General features: G+C 31.1%; 1 protein-coding gene across 3 annotated transcripts in view; it reads right to left on the bottom strand.

Annotated features, from left to right (window-relative positions):
* Window positions 1–19,222, bottom strand: part of LOC106465856 (apoptotic protease-activating factor 1-like) — a 74,272-nt gene that overhangs the window by 38,323 nt on the left and 16,727 nt on the right. For all 3 annotated transcript variants that reach the window (XM_022394244.1, XM_022394238.1, XM_022394252.1), the window contains exons 5-10: window positions 15,069–15,239; window positions 9,108–9,368; window positions 5,807–5,982; window positions 2,738–2,864; window positions 1,941–2,097; window positions 647–834 (exon numbers count right to left, since the gene is read on the bottom strand). In XM_022394244.1, coding sequence (XP_022249952.1) covers window positions 647–834; window positions 1,941–2,097; window positions 2,738–2,864; window positions 5,807–5,982; window positions 9,108–9,368; window positions 15,069–15,239 — 1,080 coding nt within the window. The remainder of the gene's footprint in view (window positions 1–646; window positions 835–1,940; window positions 2,098–2,737; window positions 2,865–5,806; window positions 5,983–9,107; window positions 9,369–15,068; window positions 15,240–19,222) is intronic.

Genomic DNA, 19,222 nt, shown 5'->3' with positions numbered 1-19,222 from the left:
TAAAAATCCATATTTTGGGTGTAAATTTTTAAATAAGGAAACAACAACAAAAAATACTATTTTAACTAAAACAGTAATTTAATATTTAAAAACAAATTTAATATATATATAATTGGAATTATTTGAAAATGTTAATGGAGAATTAATAATAGTTATTTGATTAAAAATACAAGAACCTCTACATTTTGAGTGTTTATATCTAAATACAATTTAATGAATATGAAATAATAAGGTTTATGGTTTATGTGTCTGGTTTTTAAAAACAAACTAATTCATCAACTCAATAGATGCAAAATTATAAAGAAAATAATCTTTTAACACTTAACATCATATCTTAGAACTTCTAGTTATGTTTCAATCATTTAATTTAATAATAATAGAATTTTAAGTTTAAAAAAAACAAACTTAAAAACATTTTTTTTACCTTGACATAAAAACATAATGCAATATGTTTGAAATTAAAATTAAAAAGAAGAAAAACTACAGATTCTTAATAATGAAATAAAATAAACACATCTTATAATATTACAACATTCCAACAAATCTAAAAACTGTTTAAACTCCCCTTTATGATCAAATAGTACTGAAAGAATTAAAATGGTATAACAAATACTTTTTCACTACCTCAAGATTAAAAACAACTAACCTTTGCCACACGGTCAACACCACCAGAAACAATAAGAGCACCATCTGGAGAAAATGCACACCATTTCACTTCTCCTTTATGCCCCTTGAAAACAAATGAACTATCATCTTGTTTACCATTCAATCGGAAGATATTTATCCAACTTCCTGATCTTGGACGTGGGCTTTTTGGCTCTTCATTACTGATACCTAATGAACATAAATTAATTAAAAAACATACTTGTAAAGTGACTGCTTTACACAGCTAAACATATTTTCATTAAACATTCTTTCTCTAGTTTGTTCTGGAATCTTGTAAAGCTATTAGCCACAGTGAAACAAAATTGTAGAAGAAAACATTTTGGAATTTGAAAATGAAACTTTTGAGCTTTATTTTTTAAGTTTCTTTAGTAGCCAAATTGTGACCAGCTCCAATTCAATTAGCAAATTACATATATTTACACTAAGAGTAGGATCTTTAAAAAGGTTTCAGGCTGTAGAAGTTTAGTTCTTATAATAAGTAGATCAATACAATCTACCGTATAGCTAATTGAGTTAATAAACTTCTCATTTTGGCAAACTTCAATTATTAAATTTTCACTCCTCTGTTGCCTTAAGTGCTAAAAATGTTGATTCTGGGGTTAACTACATTTCTAATTACTATAATTTGTGAAGTTAAATGTGTTTTAAATAATTATTTATCACTCACATCATAATATGCTTTATTCTATTTAAAAATCAAATTTCCATGGCTCTTAAAATGATCTTAAAAGGTTTAAAGTAAGGGTTTTTAGCATTCTGTAAATATCTGCATTGGAATTACATCACCACGTTTGTTAATCATTTTATCCATTATTCCCCAGTATATGTTAGTGACAAAATCTCTGAAAACAACAGCTGAATCTGTTATCCAACATCATTCAACTGAATATCAGATTCAGCTGTTGTTTTCAGGGATTTTGTCATTAACATAAGTAATTATTTAAAATACATTTTACTTAAAGTATGTGGTATTTAAGTAAAGAATTAACTCTCAAATCATGCTGTACAAGAAACCCCAAACACAAGAGAAGGAACGAATGGAATAAAAGTTCCAAATACAAAACAATCAACAATATTTACAGATACTATCCAAGAGAGTTTGATGTGAAATATGAAAATGTTTGTAAAATCGTTTGTCACTAGTTAATTTTAAAGAGGATATGGACAAAAATAACCTTAGAAGAAACTCTTGAATTGCAGCTACCTAAATAACCATATAATTTATTCCTCATATCTAAAACTCCTAAAAATGTTTAAAGAAAATAAAACATTACTCTGCAAACTTTTGAGGTCCAAAAGGAAAATTCTGACACTGCCATCTTGAGAAGCTGTAGCAATGTAATCACCAGCTGGTGACAAAGAACAGCATTTAATGGCTGCATCATGACCTTGAAAGGAATGTAGCTGTTTTCCCAGTCGACTATCCCATATCTGTACCAAAGTATTTATTATCATTCATGAACTCCATCTCAAACTGAATCATACTTTAATAAAAAAAAAGTAGGTAATGCCTTTACAAGTTCTTAATAGCCCTAAAATTTAATAGTAACCTACTAGGCTGAAAAATAAAACATTCTAATATAAAAATGTGATATTTCACTTATCATTTTTCTTGCCCCATAAAGTTCTAACCAGACATTACTTTTTCATTTAAGTTTAATTGTAATAATTTCTCATAAGTAATATTTTCTATAATAATTTCTTCTTCTATCCTTCTTTTAGGAAAATGTGATAAAGGAATTTAAATATTTAATAAAGATCCATAGAATACAATGAAATATTTAAACAAACAACAACCATGAAATCTTGGGTATTATCTTAAAACAACATAAAAAAAAAAGATTTTACACTTATATTATGAGTAGATATATCAGTTACTTAGCTTGAAAATTAAACTCTTTCAGGCATTTGAAAGTTAACTTTTTTATTGGAATTAAGAAGTAATGGTCATATTAATCTACTTAAGACTTATATAATTTACAACTTGTCAAACCTTTTCCACTAAACAGTACTAAACATGTCTAACTGACATTTAAACCAATAAATATTTGTTTTTCGGAACTTTGCTTACTCGAACAAGCTTGTCTTCACCCACAGAAACCACAAATGCACCATCAGGACTAAAAGTAGCACAATGGACTGCACCAAGGTGTAGTTTTGTAGAAAGCATGGCACAATTTCGAATATTTGACATATTGCTGCATGATAAATATATGATAAAAATAGTCAACAATTAAAGATGGTAATCAATAATATGATATTCTATTCTCAATTCTGTTCATATATAAAAACAAATGCAACTTTTGGGTGAATACATGTAATGTTAGTATACTAGTAAGATAATAATTAATGATATTAATTACTACTGAAAACATTACTTAAAGAATTTTAGTTAGTAAATTATTTTTATGATTACAACAACATAAACAAATGTTTTTACACTCTCCAAGTAAATATATCAGTTATCTAGATTGAAAATTAAACTATTTTTAGTGTTTGATATTAAAACTTCTCAGAATCAAATGCTTCAAAAAAATGACTGATTTAATATACAAATATGGGTGATGCACATAAAATCCAGGTTTTGCATTTCAAGGCTGTTTACATGTATTACCACTCACAAGCATATTATGTGCAAACAAAATACTTTGTGTATTTTGTAAGCCTTTGTCTATTAAACATTCCCCATAATTCATTTCTAAGAAGTTGTATTAATGTTTTTAAATATTTACCTGATGCAATTACAACTACACCTTATCACTGATTTACACTAGAAGTATCAAATATTTTAAACTTGTATAGATTAACTTAGTGACTTATTTTTAATATGACTCAATTTGAGCCTGTAATGAAACTCCAGTGAGTTGGTTCATTGACAAAATACACAAAAAAATTTCACAATAATTTTCATGTATCTTTCACAGACTTACTTACCAAGTGTGCAGCATATTAAACAAATCATTGAAAATTTTCTTATCTCACAATATGTTATCATTTATCATACAGATTCAGATGCACCTAAATATTACATTCTTATGACAAATACACTATATCTATTTAGCTAGAGAAAACAATGATTACAAATAACTTATCTATGTGGAGTATATAAGAATCTCTTACTGTTGTGGCTTCAATTATATTGAGCAGACAAGTAGAAATTTGAAGTTTCAAATTAATGAACACAAAAATGGCATCAAAAAATTATAAACTAGTAATTTGGCCTTGTCAGAACATGTGGTGAACTCTTTACATAATACTGAATGGGATAAGGTTGAAATACTTAAAGAAATTAAGCTAAAATATGAATTAAACATAAGAGAATCTCTAGAAATTGTCAAACATAAAATGATTTTGAATAGAGATCTAGGTTAGGGTGCCTCAGAAGTGAATTTTTGGAAATCTATACTGTAGAGGGCACTGTACAAATGCAAATTATACACATACACTTGCTTGTACAAAAAATGAAATTTCCCGTGTTTCTTCTGATCTCCTGAAGATGGTGAGTTTTTTCCACCAAAACATGTAGTTTTGATTGTACAGTTTTTAACTGTATATTTTGCTTTTAACTTTATACAATAAATTATTGTGCATTTTTAAATGTTGAAGTTGTTACTTATTGTTTTCTATGTTTGTTGGTGCTACTAATATGTGTCTCATAAGACTTATTCACATGTTGACACTGAATATTTTGTATGCCCTTCCATATTAAATATTTATCTTAATAGATTTCTAGGAAGTTGTTTATGTTTTCAATTTATCTGATACAGCTTACCACATAAACAAATTATAATATAAAGAAATGGTTAAAAATACAAATAAACTAGTTAATACTGATTTTTGAGGGTACTTTATCATAGTGCAGTTTAATGGCAATTGGACAAACAAATCTGTTCTCAAATTCAGTAGAGAATGCATACTGATTGCAAGTATGAATGAACCTTTCTTTTTCAACTAATTTTCATAGTAAAGGAACCAGAAAAGATTGTAGTGACCATGTGTAAATAAATAATGCTGATGTTAAAAACAACCAAAACACAGTTTAACTTATTTGATGGAATCACTATCCTAAATTAAAATAAAAGGTTAAAATTCAGATTTCAACTAATCAGACTACAGGACAGGTTCCCATAATAACTATTTTTGGCTCTACAATCCAGTAAACAATAAAGTACTGAGAAAGGAAACAGAAGGTGGTGTTTTCAGCAATCCCTACCTCCCAGCAAGTCAATATGAAGATTTGTACAATGTGTTTGTTGATATGGGATGCATATTATGGGTATTATATCCATTTCTGCCAAAAATCATTCATTTATACCCAAACAGACTGGACTTTAACATTGTGACAACAGCCATATATATGAAGGTTTCATCATTTTGTATCAAGACTTCTTGAACCTATGTGTTCTTCTGAAGTCATGAATATGAAAATGAATGATGTACATACATGTTCATAGCATAAAAGCATTAAATATGTCATCACAAATTGTGAAAAACTTAGGAAAAAAGAGAATATATCAAAAGGGAATATTACATAATAAACCACCTCATGATTTTTGATCTGATGTTGGATGTTTGCATTGTGGCTGAGATTTTTTTTCTCTCGTGAATTTACATTTAACTATATATACATAAACACACATACTGTAACACCATGTATAGACGCTGACATTTATAACACTGTAACAACAAGTAGTCATACTCTTTATTTTCAAAACTATCCAACAGACATGCCCAATTGTGGTAAATGCAATATCAGTCCACCAACACTCACAACTAAGGTTCTATAGATACAGCATAACATGAATGTCATGGATTTGAACATGGATTAAAGAAATAACACTCAAATTTCATGTATACGTTTCTTCCTCAGTAACACCCTGATTAGGGTAAAAGAAAAAAAAGTTTTTGTATTTGGCACATTCCAGGCTATGATGTGTTTTCCAATGATTGAAATTCATAGTAGGGCCAAAAACAGCCCTTATGGGGGCCCATCCTTTAGTATCACCTTACAAAAACTTATAATATTTCCATAATTTTCAGAAAACCTTTTTAAATTTTTTACTTGAAAATTGTGTTCTATAGAATATATTTGAAGGTTAACACTATGTGAAAAACAAAAGAAGAATACAGAAATACTCACCACCAATTTAAGTAAATATTGGTGACACTTTTCTCAGCAAGAGCTTTTGCCTTCTGATATACCTTTGACTCTTGCGGTTGACAGAGAGCAAGTTGGATAACGTCTTTGGTGTCATCACAAAGAAGATGTGCACTACATTGGATAAACCTTTCAAAGTCTTGTTTCTCTTTCACAGCCTGTCAATGAATGTACATAAGTTTGTAAGAAAGACCAAACTTCCTGTAACAAAACACTGGTAGTTACTTGTTACAAGATCAGAATTTTAGAAAACCTTTTGTGCACTTAAACTGTATTAACTAGACTCAATGACATCCACCTAATTACATTCACTTTAATTAATTTTTCTATATTATTCTGACCTCTGTTTTTGTTGATTTATGATTATAGCTTATTTAGGTTTCTCTAAACACTTTAAGATAGTTGGCAAAGGGAGGACGTTTTCATCATTTTACTGTCACGACTAGTCATTCCATGATTTGCTCAGTCTCACAGATTACAACAATAAGAAACTTTATGTTCTTGATTTTTTTAAGTAAAGAGCGATCTTTTGACCACTAAGGACTTATTGCCATTTAAATATCAATATTTAATTCTATATTTATGTAATATTCTTTTAGTGTTTCTTTTGTATGATGTTATCTACATGGAAATGTTCTATTAACCTATGCAACTTATTGGTCATTATACATAACTATGTCAGAATAACACATAAATTAATGTCAAAAGTAAAAATAACTTATTATCAATGAAAATACTTAGTTATTTATTTTACAATAACGATCAGCAACAGAGACCATTATCCAGTTCCTGGTCACTAATGTTGATGAACTTATGCGCTACACTCAAAGATAAATGGCAATCTAATACCACTAAAAGAATGCACTAAACATTGTCAATGCATCCTGGATGTATACACTATGGAAGATAACATTCAATGGGAGCACAACTACTGAACATTGTATTATCCAATAGGAGCACAACTACTGAACAAAGTATTATTCAATGGAAGCACAACTACTGAACAAAATATTACCTAATGGGAGCACAACTACTGAATATAGTATTACCCAACAGGAGTACAACTACTGAACAAAGTATTACTCAACGTGAGTCAACTACTGAACAAAGTATTACCCAATGGAAGCACAAATACAGAATAATGTATTACCCAACAGGAGTACAACTACTGAACAAAGTATTATATGACAAGACTATAACTACTGAATAAAGTATTACTCAATGGGAGTGCAACTACAGAACAAAGTATTATCCAATGGAAGCATAACTACTGAATAAAGTATTATCCAATGGGAGCACAACTACTGAACAAAGTATTACCCAATGGAAGCACAAATACAGAATAATGTATTACCCTATGGGAACACAACACTGAACATAGTATTACCCAACAGGAGTACAACTACTGAATAAAGTATTATATGACAAGACTATAACTACTGAATAAAGTATTATCAAATGGGAGCACAACTACAGAACAAAGTATTATCCAATGGGAAGCACAACTACTGAACAAAGTATTATCCAATGGAAGCACAACTACTGAACAAAGTATTATCCAATGGAAGCACAACTACTGAACAAAGTATTATCCAATGGAAGCACAACTACTGAACAAAGTATTATCCAATGGAAGCACAACTACTGAACAAAGTATTATCCAATGGAAGTACTATTACTGAACAAAGTATTATCCAATGGAAGCACAACTACTGAACAAAGTAGTGCCCAACAAAAGTACAACTACTGAATAAAACATTGCCCAAAGGAAGTACAACTACTGAACAAAGTATTGCTCAACAGGAGTACAACTACTGAATAAAGTATTTAATAACAATACAACTACTAAATAAAGTATTACTCAACAAGAGTACAACTACTGAATAAGGTATTACCCATCAGTGTATAACTACTGAAGTAAGTAATCCCAAAAAGAGTACAACTACTGAATAAAGCACTGGAAACAAAAACAAGTGTTTCAGATCAGCAATAAGCAAAACATTCATCAAAGAAGAGACTTGCAAATCTGAAGCAAGGGGTCTAAGTTTCAGAATTTCAAGAGTACAAATATTACCTCTCAGATAAGCCATTTTCATGGTAAAATTTGTCATATATTACCATCATAGCATTTTTCAGAACAGAAGCTTACTTTTTCCCTGATATACGTTTCTTACATCAAAAGAAACCAAATCTGATGGTGCTTCAGTACAATTTCACTTTCTGGTATATTAAGCAAAAACCTTTCTGCACCACCCAATGAAAGAAAGATAAGTTGGTTTAAATGAAAAATAGCAGGAGACACTTCTTCTACTTCAAAAATAAGCAGAAGAAATCTCAAGCAGGTCTTGAAATCTCTATAGCTATTTAATACAAATTAAAAAAGAGGAAAACAAAATACTATTAACCTATTTGGTACCACACTTTGATTAGTACAGTACCCTTGCTAATACAGTCAAAAATGTTCATAGTTATTAATTTTTAATGAATGAATCATACTTCAATGAAATAACCTGTGACAAAATTACAGCTATAAACTGCATTTTACATCAGATATATTGTTATTCATTAGAAAATCAGGACTTTGGAAGTAACATTATGTATACTGACATCTTAAAGATCATCAAAAAATCTGAAATGTATATATTTATGTATACTAGTAACTCAACTGACTTTACCAACATTTTTTGAGCCAATCAGCCATGGATTGTCAAAATAAAACAAGTAAATGCAGTCTGAATTACCAAATAAATTGCTATTTTATGAGATTTATCTCGAAAGTTTGAAGTAAATATACATAGACATTAATACAATATACAAATATTTGTATATAAATAAAAGTTAACATTTGATGTTTGCATTCCTTGTTATTGCAAATAATTACCAGTAGGAGCAATATTCTAATGTTCAAATCAATATTTGTAAGAAAATTTAACTAGTTTCAAATAAGCATATTCTAATTTTAAGTAGAAATGTATATAACTATATATATATATATAGGTACAGACACATGCACACACACATTTTCACATAAAGAACACACTTTGTACAACATGCACATTTACACTAAAGTATAAATTGGTACAGAAGAGATGAATACTTCAGAAGTCCTGTAGCCCCCCCCTCCCCAAATGCAACACAGTCACTGAATTTATGATAAAACTACTGAGATAAAATTTTCTTTAATCCTCAAAGCTATAATATACATTTAACAATACAATGAATATTTTATCAAAAATGTATCTTTTTAAAACATTCTTAGAATTGGATAGTATTAAGATGTTACCTCTGGGGTACTGAAGTAATTTCCATACACGTGATAATCATTCAGAAGGTCACTTGGTCCACAAAACTGTAGCTTTTTCTGAATGAATTTCAGGTCCAAAAAAATTTCAGGAAAAAGGTGAAACAACTCAGCTTTGTAAATGTGGTACCCTAAAAAATAATGGATATATCCATCTTCTGGAAGCAAACCATAGTTTCGAGCATGCAGGCCATTTTCTTCACATTTCTTCAGATACTTATTGACCAGCTTAGTATGTAAAGCCTTTAACAAATATTATTATTATTATTATAGATTTCAAACTGGTTCAAATCTAATGTTACTAAAGTTGAAATATAGAATAAGTAAAAAATTTTAAAAAAAGATGAAAGTTCCTGTAGTTTAACAATTTTCTACATAAAATAACTTGCAGAAGCATATCTACTGATTCCTTAAAATTAAAAGCATTGGAAAACATACTGATTTTTTCAAGTGTTTAAGACAAAATATTTTGACCATTATGAATATAACTATAATGAACTTCTTAATGTGAAAACTATTACTAATTGTAACAATAGCACAGTACATAACTGGGGAGTAGAAAACAAAGAACAATGTGGAGTTCACTTTAACAAGGAAAACTGGCAAAATACTACACACAACGTTATCAAATAAATGTGCAATCTAGTTTTCAAAACATACACAGGGTTGAATGCATTAAACTAGAATGATTTTTGTTAAGAAAACCAGCAAAGTACAGGACAGCCAAAAGCTGATATAAAACCACCGTGGAACAGAATGTGTAAGCATGGTTGGAATGGTTCACTGGGATAATAGGAATTTTCCAGTAGGCTGGTTGATTGATTAATTAAAATTATAAATAAAAAAATAAAAAATAGTAATGCAGTTCAGTAATGTTTAATAAACAGAAAGCAGTTCTTTGGAAAGAGAGTGAACACTGTGTGTGTGTAGCTGTAAACATTTTTTTTTTACTACTCAAATTGGGAAAACAAATTTCCTTCAGCCTTCCCCCCTACTGAAGTTCTAGATCCATCACTGTTGTTTGGAACAAGCATTAATAGAAATAACAGTAAAATATTAGTGCTTTTGTATCACAGTTTAGGCCCTTTGTGACTGACATCAATATTCAGGTAAATAAAGTTTGTACATTGTAGTTAGTTTAAAGCAAAAAATTATTGACAAATGACATTATTATTGTTTTAAAACTTATAGCACTATCCCACTATTGAAGATGAACACAAACAGAAAAATGAAAGGCAGATGGGGAAAAAAACATGACCGTGAGGAGGTGCTTTTAAAAAATGAAGCCAAAAAATACAAGAAGTTAACAGATATGTTTCCCACTGTGTTAAAATCTACACAAAATTTGCAACAAATAGATATTTCAGGTTCAGATGTTTCACCACCATCAGATGTAGCAGAGGTATGTAAGGCTACTGTGGAAAATGAAATTTTAAAGTTGTAATGAACATGACCAGTTGCTTATGATTTTAGTCAAATTTTACAAGCAGATACAAGAGCATCTTTCCATATTCAATAAATAGAAATTAATGTCACCATCAGACTCGGACGAAACAGAGAAAGAGGAAGCCGATGATAAAAATATTTATTTTTATGACCAAAACCAGAAAATTTAATTTTTTTTCTTAAGTTTCATCCAAAACAACCAAATCTTAATTCAAAATTAAAGTTTGATCATATATACTTTAGAAAAGATGGTTTACATCATCACTGGTTGACTTTTAATAAACAAACTGAAGATTTGTTTTATTCTTTCTATCTTGCATTTAACAATGATTCAGACCAATCATCATTTATTACAGGGTTTAACATAAAACTATCAAACATATATATATATATATATACCAGAAATTATTGGAACATGAAATGTCTATGCTCCATACAATCAGTTCAAAAGCATATAATTTGAAAATCACCAGTAAAGACACATATGTACATTTACTAAAAATAATTCTGATACCATAAAACACAATTGTCTAATTTTGCAAATGATAATACAAACTATAAAAAAAAATGTGGTCTTTTGAGATGCTGAAGAGTTTGCATATACACTGCTTGATGAAAACTTAGAACATGATAACTTTTTACAGTTGTTTTTGCTTCGTAGCAAACTTGATCCTTTACTAAAAGCACATACTGATGAGGTAGTTTGTGAGAGCAAAGATGGCCATGAAGCAATTGGTAATAGTAGAGGATGAGGAAATTTAGCTAATTCTGTTATAGATGCAATAACAGTCATTTTGAAACAAATGTTAAGTTTAAATTATGGAAGCACAAATGTTTAGCATTCAAATTGATACAACCCAAGATATCAATGTACAAGACCAATGCTCAATAATGATCAGATACGTAACAAATATTGTATATGAATGTTTGATATCTGTTATAAATTGTATGTCAACTACTAGAAAAGAACCTTGTGATTTGGTGTGTGATGTATTTACAAATTTAGTGATTGATGTGTCCAAATGTATTGGTAAAACAACTAGTGTGGCATCTAACATGCAAAGACAATACAATGGATTCAGTGCAAGGGTAAATACAGTTTCACCAGGTCACATTCATGTGTGGTGCTATGCACTAATTTCAAAGTTGATAATATGCAATGTCAAACAAATTGCTGTAAAAGTTATATTATTATTTGGAGTCTTACACACGTGTCATTTTCCTTCAAGAGTCCGAGTTATGTTTGAACATATGGCGAGAAACAAGTGAGTTGAAATATATTTCTCTTATTGGTGAAACATGTTGGTGGTTAAAAGATGAATCTCTAAATAAAAGTTTTTGGTAAATACATCAGCATTATTACAACATTATTTTATATTAATATGTTACAGATGTTCTATGAAATTTCCATATCAAAGAAAATCAATAGTGATGCACGTTTTACAGCTAAAAATCTTTTAGACTCTTTAACCAGCTTTTAAACAATAATTACAGCACAGTTGTTCTTAAAAATGTTTTTACACATATTTCCACTATCTTTATATTTACAGTCAAGTGGCATGAATGTACTTCAAGCTTAGAGAATGGTCAAAACTATCATTAATGATCTAAGTAAAATATCTCAAGATTTTGATAAAGTTTTCATGGCAGATAAAAATTTTGAAGCAACAGTGAATAATGAAATAGAAAACAGGAATTATGATATAATGGTTGACCCTGATTTCAAGGGAAAAGAAGTCGAACTAGGAGGAGACTTGCTGGTGAAGTTGGTTCGAATGAACCAATGGAAAGACAAGTATCATGTGTATGTACATTAACGTGGCAATGGATCAAGTGATTAATAATTTAAGACAACAGTTTTCTCTGCAAGGTGGACTACACAAAGACCTTTCATGTTTGTATCCAAAAATTTTCTTCAAATTTTGACTAACCTTCCTAAAGATGCTTTGCAAAATTTAAGTGAGCTTCTAAGAAAATTTAATGACAGAATAACAAAGAACCAACTACAAATTGAATTATTAAATTTTGGCAGAGAAAAAAAGGGGAAATGTTTAAAAGAACATTAACCAACAAGAACAGATTGCAGAATGTATGGCTCAGTCACAGCTAGAATCGTAACAAGTACCCTCTCTAATCTTGCAGCTGTTAACCAGTACCCCAAAACGATGTGCAATTGAGAGGCACATTCAGGAAGGGGGAACAAGGTTGTCCAAATCCAAAACTTCCCAATCACTGAAAACCGTGATAAGACAATCATCAATTGTTTGTTAAATGAAATTGGACAACTCCTAATAGAGAGCAGTAAAGGTCGAGAAAGGTTTTTGTGAGAGAAAGTAGGATACTGTATCATAACATCAAATTTCTATACATAACTATAAGCAGGGAGAAAAATATATCATATGTCTGCATATCATACCATTATTCAGTAGATTTCCATGAGGAGAGATGCATATGCATAACATCCCACCTTCCCTATGATTTGTTTGTTTGTTTGAAGTTAAGTACAAAACTATACAATGGGCTAATTATGCTCTGCCCACCACAGGTATTGAAAACTGGTTTCTAGCATTGTAAGCCTGCAGACATACCGCTATGCCACTGGGGGAGCCCCTCCCTATGAAGCCAACTAAGTAAATGTGCAGTGCAAAACATAAGTATATTTACTAATCAATTATATACACAAATTGAAATTTATTACAAACATAGTACATAAAAGTACATATAAGTAATATAAATTTCCCAGCTAACACATGATGTTTTTACAACGCTGCTAAATAGTTGTGCATTAGTAAAATCCATTAATATATATATATATATATATATTAAAGTCTAACAGTGCCACAACACTGTCACAATATATAATGCATGCATTATGGATTTTACCAATGCACAACTATTCAAAAACATTGTAGAAACATCATGTGTTAGCTGGGAAGTAGACAGATAACAGTGTGAAACATACAAAGAGGGCACCCTTAGAAACTATTGGTCATATGTTAAACAGACTTCACAAAGCCCATAACCTCATCTAGATTTTAATAAGCTCAGTTATACAGTATATTTTCTTTTTAAAGCATAGACCATTTTAATAATATTCAAAATATACCATTTCAAAAAAGTATATTAAAAATTGTTGAGTTAAAAAGGGGGAATAGGGATCTTCAAAGAAAGTAAACAAACAAGCTTAAGGTGTTGACATTACTGCCTCAAGCTACAAATCTCTAACCTGACCCCATTATAAACAGCTGTAAGTTGTAAGAGAGTTAAAATAGGGACTTGTAGCTTAAGGAAATAATTTCAACACTATGTTTCAAACCTTAAGCTTGTTTGTTTACCTTTTTTTTTTTATAATTGCATTTTCACTTTAAGATACTTAGCTTGTTTCTGTAATTTTTTTAATTAAGAATTTTTAATAATCTTGTTTTTTAGTTTTTATATCCATCATGGACATAAATCTGTATAATAGCAATACTTTCTCGTTTGAAATGGTTTAGTTTAATGAAATACATAGTTTGGGTATGATGCTCTCAGGAAACAATGACAACCTTTGGATTCGCTTCATGCAGATTGGATGGCTAATGCTTCTGATATCATTACCACAAGTTATCATTGATAGTGGTACTCCATATATGATCACTACGATGCATGGTGATCAACATATCACGTGTTATGTATATACTTGTAAAATATATATACCTACTGCATTTATACCCTTTAGATATATGGGAAGTCTGTAAATACTGGATTGGAGAGACTACTGAACTATTCTGGAATGGTGCATGGACTGGATTTCTCCCTTTCATTCCTCCTCCTCTCCATTGGCCATAGTAAGGCCAGTCACAGTTTTGCTGCAGCTGGCCAGATTATATTAATACACCTCCCCCCCCCCCCTTTCTACGAACCTCTTCCACTGTGATGACTATTAACTCCAATGGGCCATCGCTGCTGCATACTTCATCTGAAACTAAATATTTTCGAAATAACACGTATAGCTACAAAATATCAGCCTCACTTTCACCTAGAATTGCCATCTCCTGCTTCCACAATTCTTGTGAGCTTCAAGGAAGGCTATCCTATATTCAATATCTATAAAATTTTCAATCATGCAGTGTTGGCTATAATTTGACATTTACTATCAGCCATCACCAAGACTGCTTATCTGATGCTTGGTGATATCTTTTAAACTACGGCTTAATGATTTCTGTTGACGGAGACAATCTCAACATTTGTATAATGTTTTAGATAGTTGTGTATTGTTTTAAATGTTTGTGAAACATGGCCCAAATTGATCATGCAGTAGTGAAAAAAACTGTTGTCCTGTCAGAACAATATTAAATAATAATAAAAACATCAAATGGCAATCCTTATTATGAACCACTACCATGGTTCATGATTATAATGATAATGATTTTCACAAACAATTACTGTCAGCAAATAACATCTCCCATATAAGTGGCTATGCAGATCTAACCAAACAAATATCAACCCTCAACATACCTTCTGGTCTTTACAAGTACTCTTTAAATGGTCCAGATGCATGTCATGAATGCTGTAAACATAACTATCTTTATCTTTCTCTTCTTCCATTCGTGCTAATGACCTGCTACATATTTTAAACATGATGTCTTCAACTTCAAACTCATCTTTGCCCCACAGTATCTCCAAAACCTTAAATGAATATCCTTAATATTAAAAAGTAATATTTATTTAATACAATTCATTTTTAATAACACAAACATTTCAAATTTAGTTAACCAAGACTAGTCTTTTCTATTTACATACTGAATATAGACCATAGTGGATATTTTCTCAATACATACAAATCAAATTAAGCTAGACTGTTTTAAACTATATTTTACAATGTTTTAATTTATATTATAACTAGAGGTAGCTGCTAATAATGATAATATACTGATCAAGAGACTTTACAAAGTATCGAGAAATGAGGATGCAGTTATAAATATGAATAAGCAGATAGTGTTAGTGTGCCACCTAGTTCAACAGAGCTCAGTGAAGTATTCATTTGAGTAGTGAATGGGAAGTCAAAGAAGTTAGTGAGTGTCAATGCATATTCAGTGTTTGTAGTCTACTAAGATAATAAGTTGGTTAGCATAGAAATTCTGTTGAAAGTGAAAAAGGTATTTGTGAATGTAGGCCTATAATTGAGTACAAGTGAAAGTAGCCTGTAGCAAACACTAAGGAAGAAATAAACAAATTTGCTATTATTATGTAAAATATTTTTATTTCTACCAAATAATAAAAAAGGACCCACCCAACGACAGAATATATTATAACGATATATTAGTTTGGGACACACATAATTAGCTGTGCACAGAGAACAAAATGTCTATTATACACCTAGTTCATGTTTTGAATTAACAATTACATATGGTCAAAAAAAAAAAAAGAGCCTTAGCTAAACAGCTTTTATTGGCTGTAATGGCTTAATTATAATACTTTGTTTATCAGATTGAATAACTACACTGTACCTAATAATATTTAGACTAATCAGCTTGTTTGAATTTCAGCATTTAGTTAAAAAATGTACAAACTAACAAATATGTACAATTTGTTTTAAGTTAATCAACAATTCTACATACACACAATAATTTTATTATTTTATACATCAATATTCATAGCATTTTTACACACTTTATACATCCTAATTGCAATTAAATAGAACAGCACATAAATAAACAGCCAGAGCATTTTCATTTATACAACAATTCTGATTTGAATAAAATATAATATCTATTTTTTGTTATGATCAGTACAACAGCTTTTGATTGGAGCTGATGTCTAGACAAGCATATAACCAATTAAGTATGAAGCATAAAATGACACATAAAACAATACTGTTAAAATTGGCGTTTATAAAATCATTTTGTTGTTACAGCATTACATGAAAATTATAACTTTAAAAATTTGGCATTAAGAAAAAGTTTTGATAACTTTTAATAACAAATACACACAGAAATTAATAGGCATCCATAAAAAGAGTCATTTTTAGTGGATCTTATACCTATATATTTACTTTATTTTTTGTGTATTTCTTTTCTCTTTTTCCTTATATCCATACACAATGGATAGACAGACATTAGTTTCCTAAATTATATTATTCTGCTAGTGAAATGTGTCAAAATTCAATAAAATATATGTATAGTTTTAGTATTTTGAGCCACACTCTAAAACTAAGGACTAGCAAACTTATATTGGAAAAGTTGTTTACAAAACGTACTTGTAAACATTTTCAATATTTGCACCTTCGGGGGCATATATATTCAACTAATCAAATCCTCATATCATGGATAGAACTACAAAGATCTAACCATGAGAAAAAAATTTACTTAGCTAAGTGCATTATCTCTGTTAAAGGATTCCATTTATAATGTTCAATATGCATTGTAAATATTGTTAAAGGGTTTTGTTGCATGTAAGTGTTTACAGAGGTAAAAGAAAGTTACAACACTCCTTGGCCATTGTGTGTGTACACATTTATTGTTTTTTTATTTGAAATTAATTATTGGCTTGAGGACAAGCTTGAAGTAAGAGAGAAAGGAAATGTTTGGTATATATGAACATACCATATGTTTCATACATCTCAAGGGTATAACCTCCCTTATGTTTCTATGGTATTGACAAGCAGTAAATAGGTGGCACACATGATATGAGAATATTGTATTATAGAAATTGGTATATAATACTATAAATTAACATTTTCCTAAATTGAAAATGTATTTTCAATAACATTTACCTCAACTGACAATAACAACTATTTCTCAACCTTCAGGTTTTCAACTTTGCCCATCTAAGCATTGGTCTCGCTTGCTCCAGTCTTTTAAACTCACCTTAAATGCCTTTCATGATATCTGTCTCATAATATTCTTCATTTATGTGAATGCATCCTCCATCCTGGTGATGTATATAAGCACCTCACTCACATAATTTAGTCACTTCTTCAAGATTTACACCATCCCAGTCACTAACACCTGCTCTTAGTGGGCAGGAAGGGAAGGAGAGTGTCAGTTAGATAAAATTATTATAGAATGACTCCCAACCTGTTGCCATAGTGATGTGTTCCAACCCACCGGAATTACGACAAGAAAGTAAGCAACACTGAAGTGGACAAACCTTCTCAACCTGAAGAAGCTCGAAAGGCAAAACCCCAGGCTCGGAATCATGGGATTGCATATGCCACAGAACTCATCTGGTCTGGAATTATGAACATACATCCTCACTATCAAACTAAGTGGGCAAGAAGCACTCCACTTATCCCCGGACTTATGGGGAGGATGTGGAACCACTGTTTTCAACCAAGGACCCAGGATGGGAATGTTCTGCATTCGGAATTATGAGGAGATACTGGACCTCTTTCCATAAACAATAAAGTGAGCTTAAATTGCTCAAAAAGAAGGGCCAGGTACATCTCAACTTGATAGTCGAGCATCAAATCTAAACTGGTATTAAGAGTAAGCTCCCATGTAGGCTGGTGCAACTCTTACCTACAACTGGGAAAAACATCCAGGAACCTGGGTAGGAGGGCCCTCAATTTCACTCTCTTCTCTAAGAGTGGAGGAATTCACTCTAACACTCTGGAGGAAAACCTCTGTCCACTACCCCAGTGACTGGAAATTGGGTGTGGTAAGGACTCCCTAGCTCCACCAGTAGAATCTTGGGAGGGGGGGGGGGTAATTAGTGTTGAGGAGTTCTGAGGAACAATGCTCTGGAAATAGTGCAATAGGTGAACCAAGTCCCTAATTTTTTAAAAGCAAGCTGCATCCAGTTAATTCAACCCGATGATCAGCAGGGATGGGTAGGATCCCTTTTAGTTTTACTCATGATATTTCATGCGTGGTGGTCCAGCACAGAATAGTAATACCACCTGGTGAGCAACTAGGTGGCCTTATAGAACAACTTCTTTCTACAGAGCCTGTTGCAACCAGGAATAATAATAGTGAAGTAGTAGTTACTAGTGTTGAAGTGTAATGAGAAATGCATACCTGCCTGGGCAACACCTGCCACAAAGTGGAATCCAGTGAAAAAAAGATAAGAGACCCTGGAAAAAGAAAACCAGTGGAAGGGAAGAGAAAAGAAAAAAAAAACTCACCCACTCATTACAATCTAGCAGATGTGGTTAACACAGCTACCAGGGGTACGCAAAAACCCTCAGAAAAAGAAACTGCCAGATCATGCAAATAATGGGAGAGAAAAGTATTGGAGAAGTCCACATACCAACCAGCATGATGTCCTTCAATGGGCAATTCAAATAAGCAACTAAGAACATAGAAATATGACAAATCTAATGAGATGTAACTTGCAGCATATTCCTCACCTGTAAAGATAGGTCAGAATAAGCAATATGGATCAATTTCAATTTCAAATGGCCTTTGAACTCAAGAGAAGTTCACTGTGCTTAGGATTGGAAGTTTCTACTAAGATGTCTCCAGAACGTAGCTTCTTAACTGACTTTGGAGAGCCAGCAAGCCCCTCTAAGCCCTTCTGAATAAAAAAGGGAGACATTTGCCCTAAAGATTTATCAGACAGTGAACGCATGATCAAAAAGCGACGTACAGGTGCACTGTGTGATGGAGAGTGCTGTTCAGTCTTCTAGGCGTGGTCGTTTACCAATTAGCTGATTTTTAAAATTTTTT

This window comes from Limulus polyphemus, unplaced genomic scaffold (genome assembly GCF_000517525.1).
Source record: "Limulus polyphemus unplaced genomic scaffold, Limulus_polyphemus-2.1.2 Scaffold71, whole genome shotgun sequence".
Lineage (NCBI taxonomy): Eukaryota > Metazoa > Arthropoda > Merostomata > Xiphosura > Limulidae > Limulus > Limulus polyphemus.
Note: the sequence above shows the minus strand (reverse complement) of the source record. Positions and strands in the feature narration are given on the sequence as shown.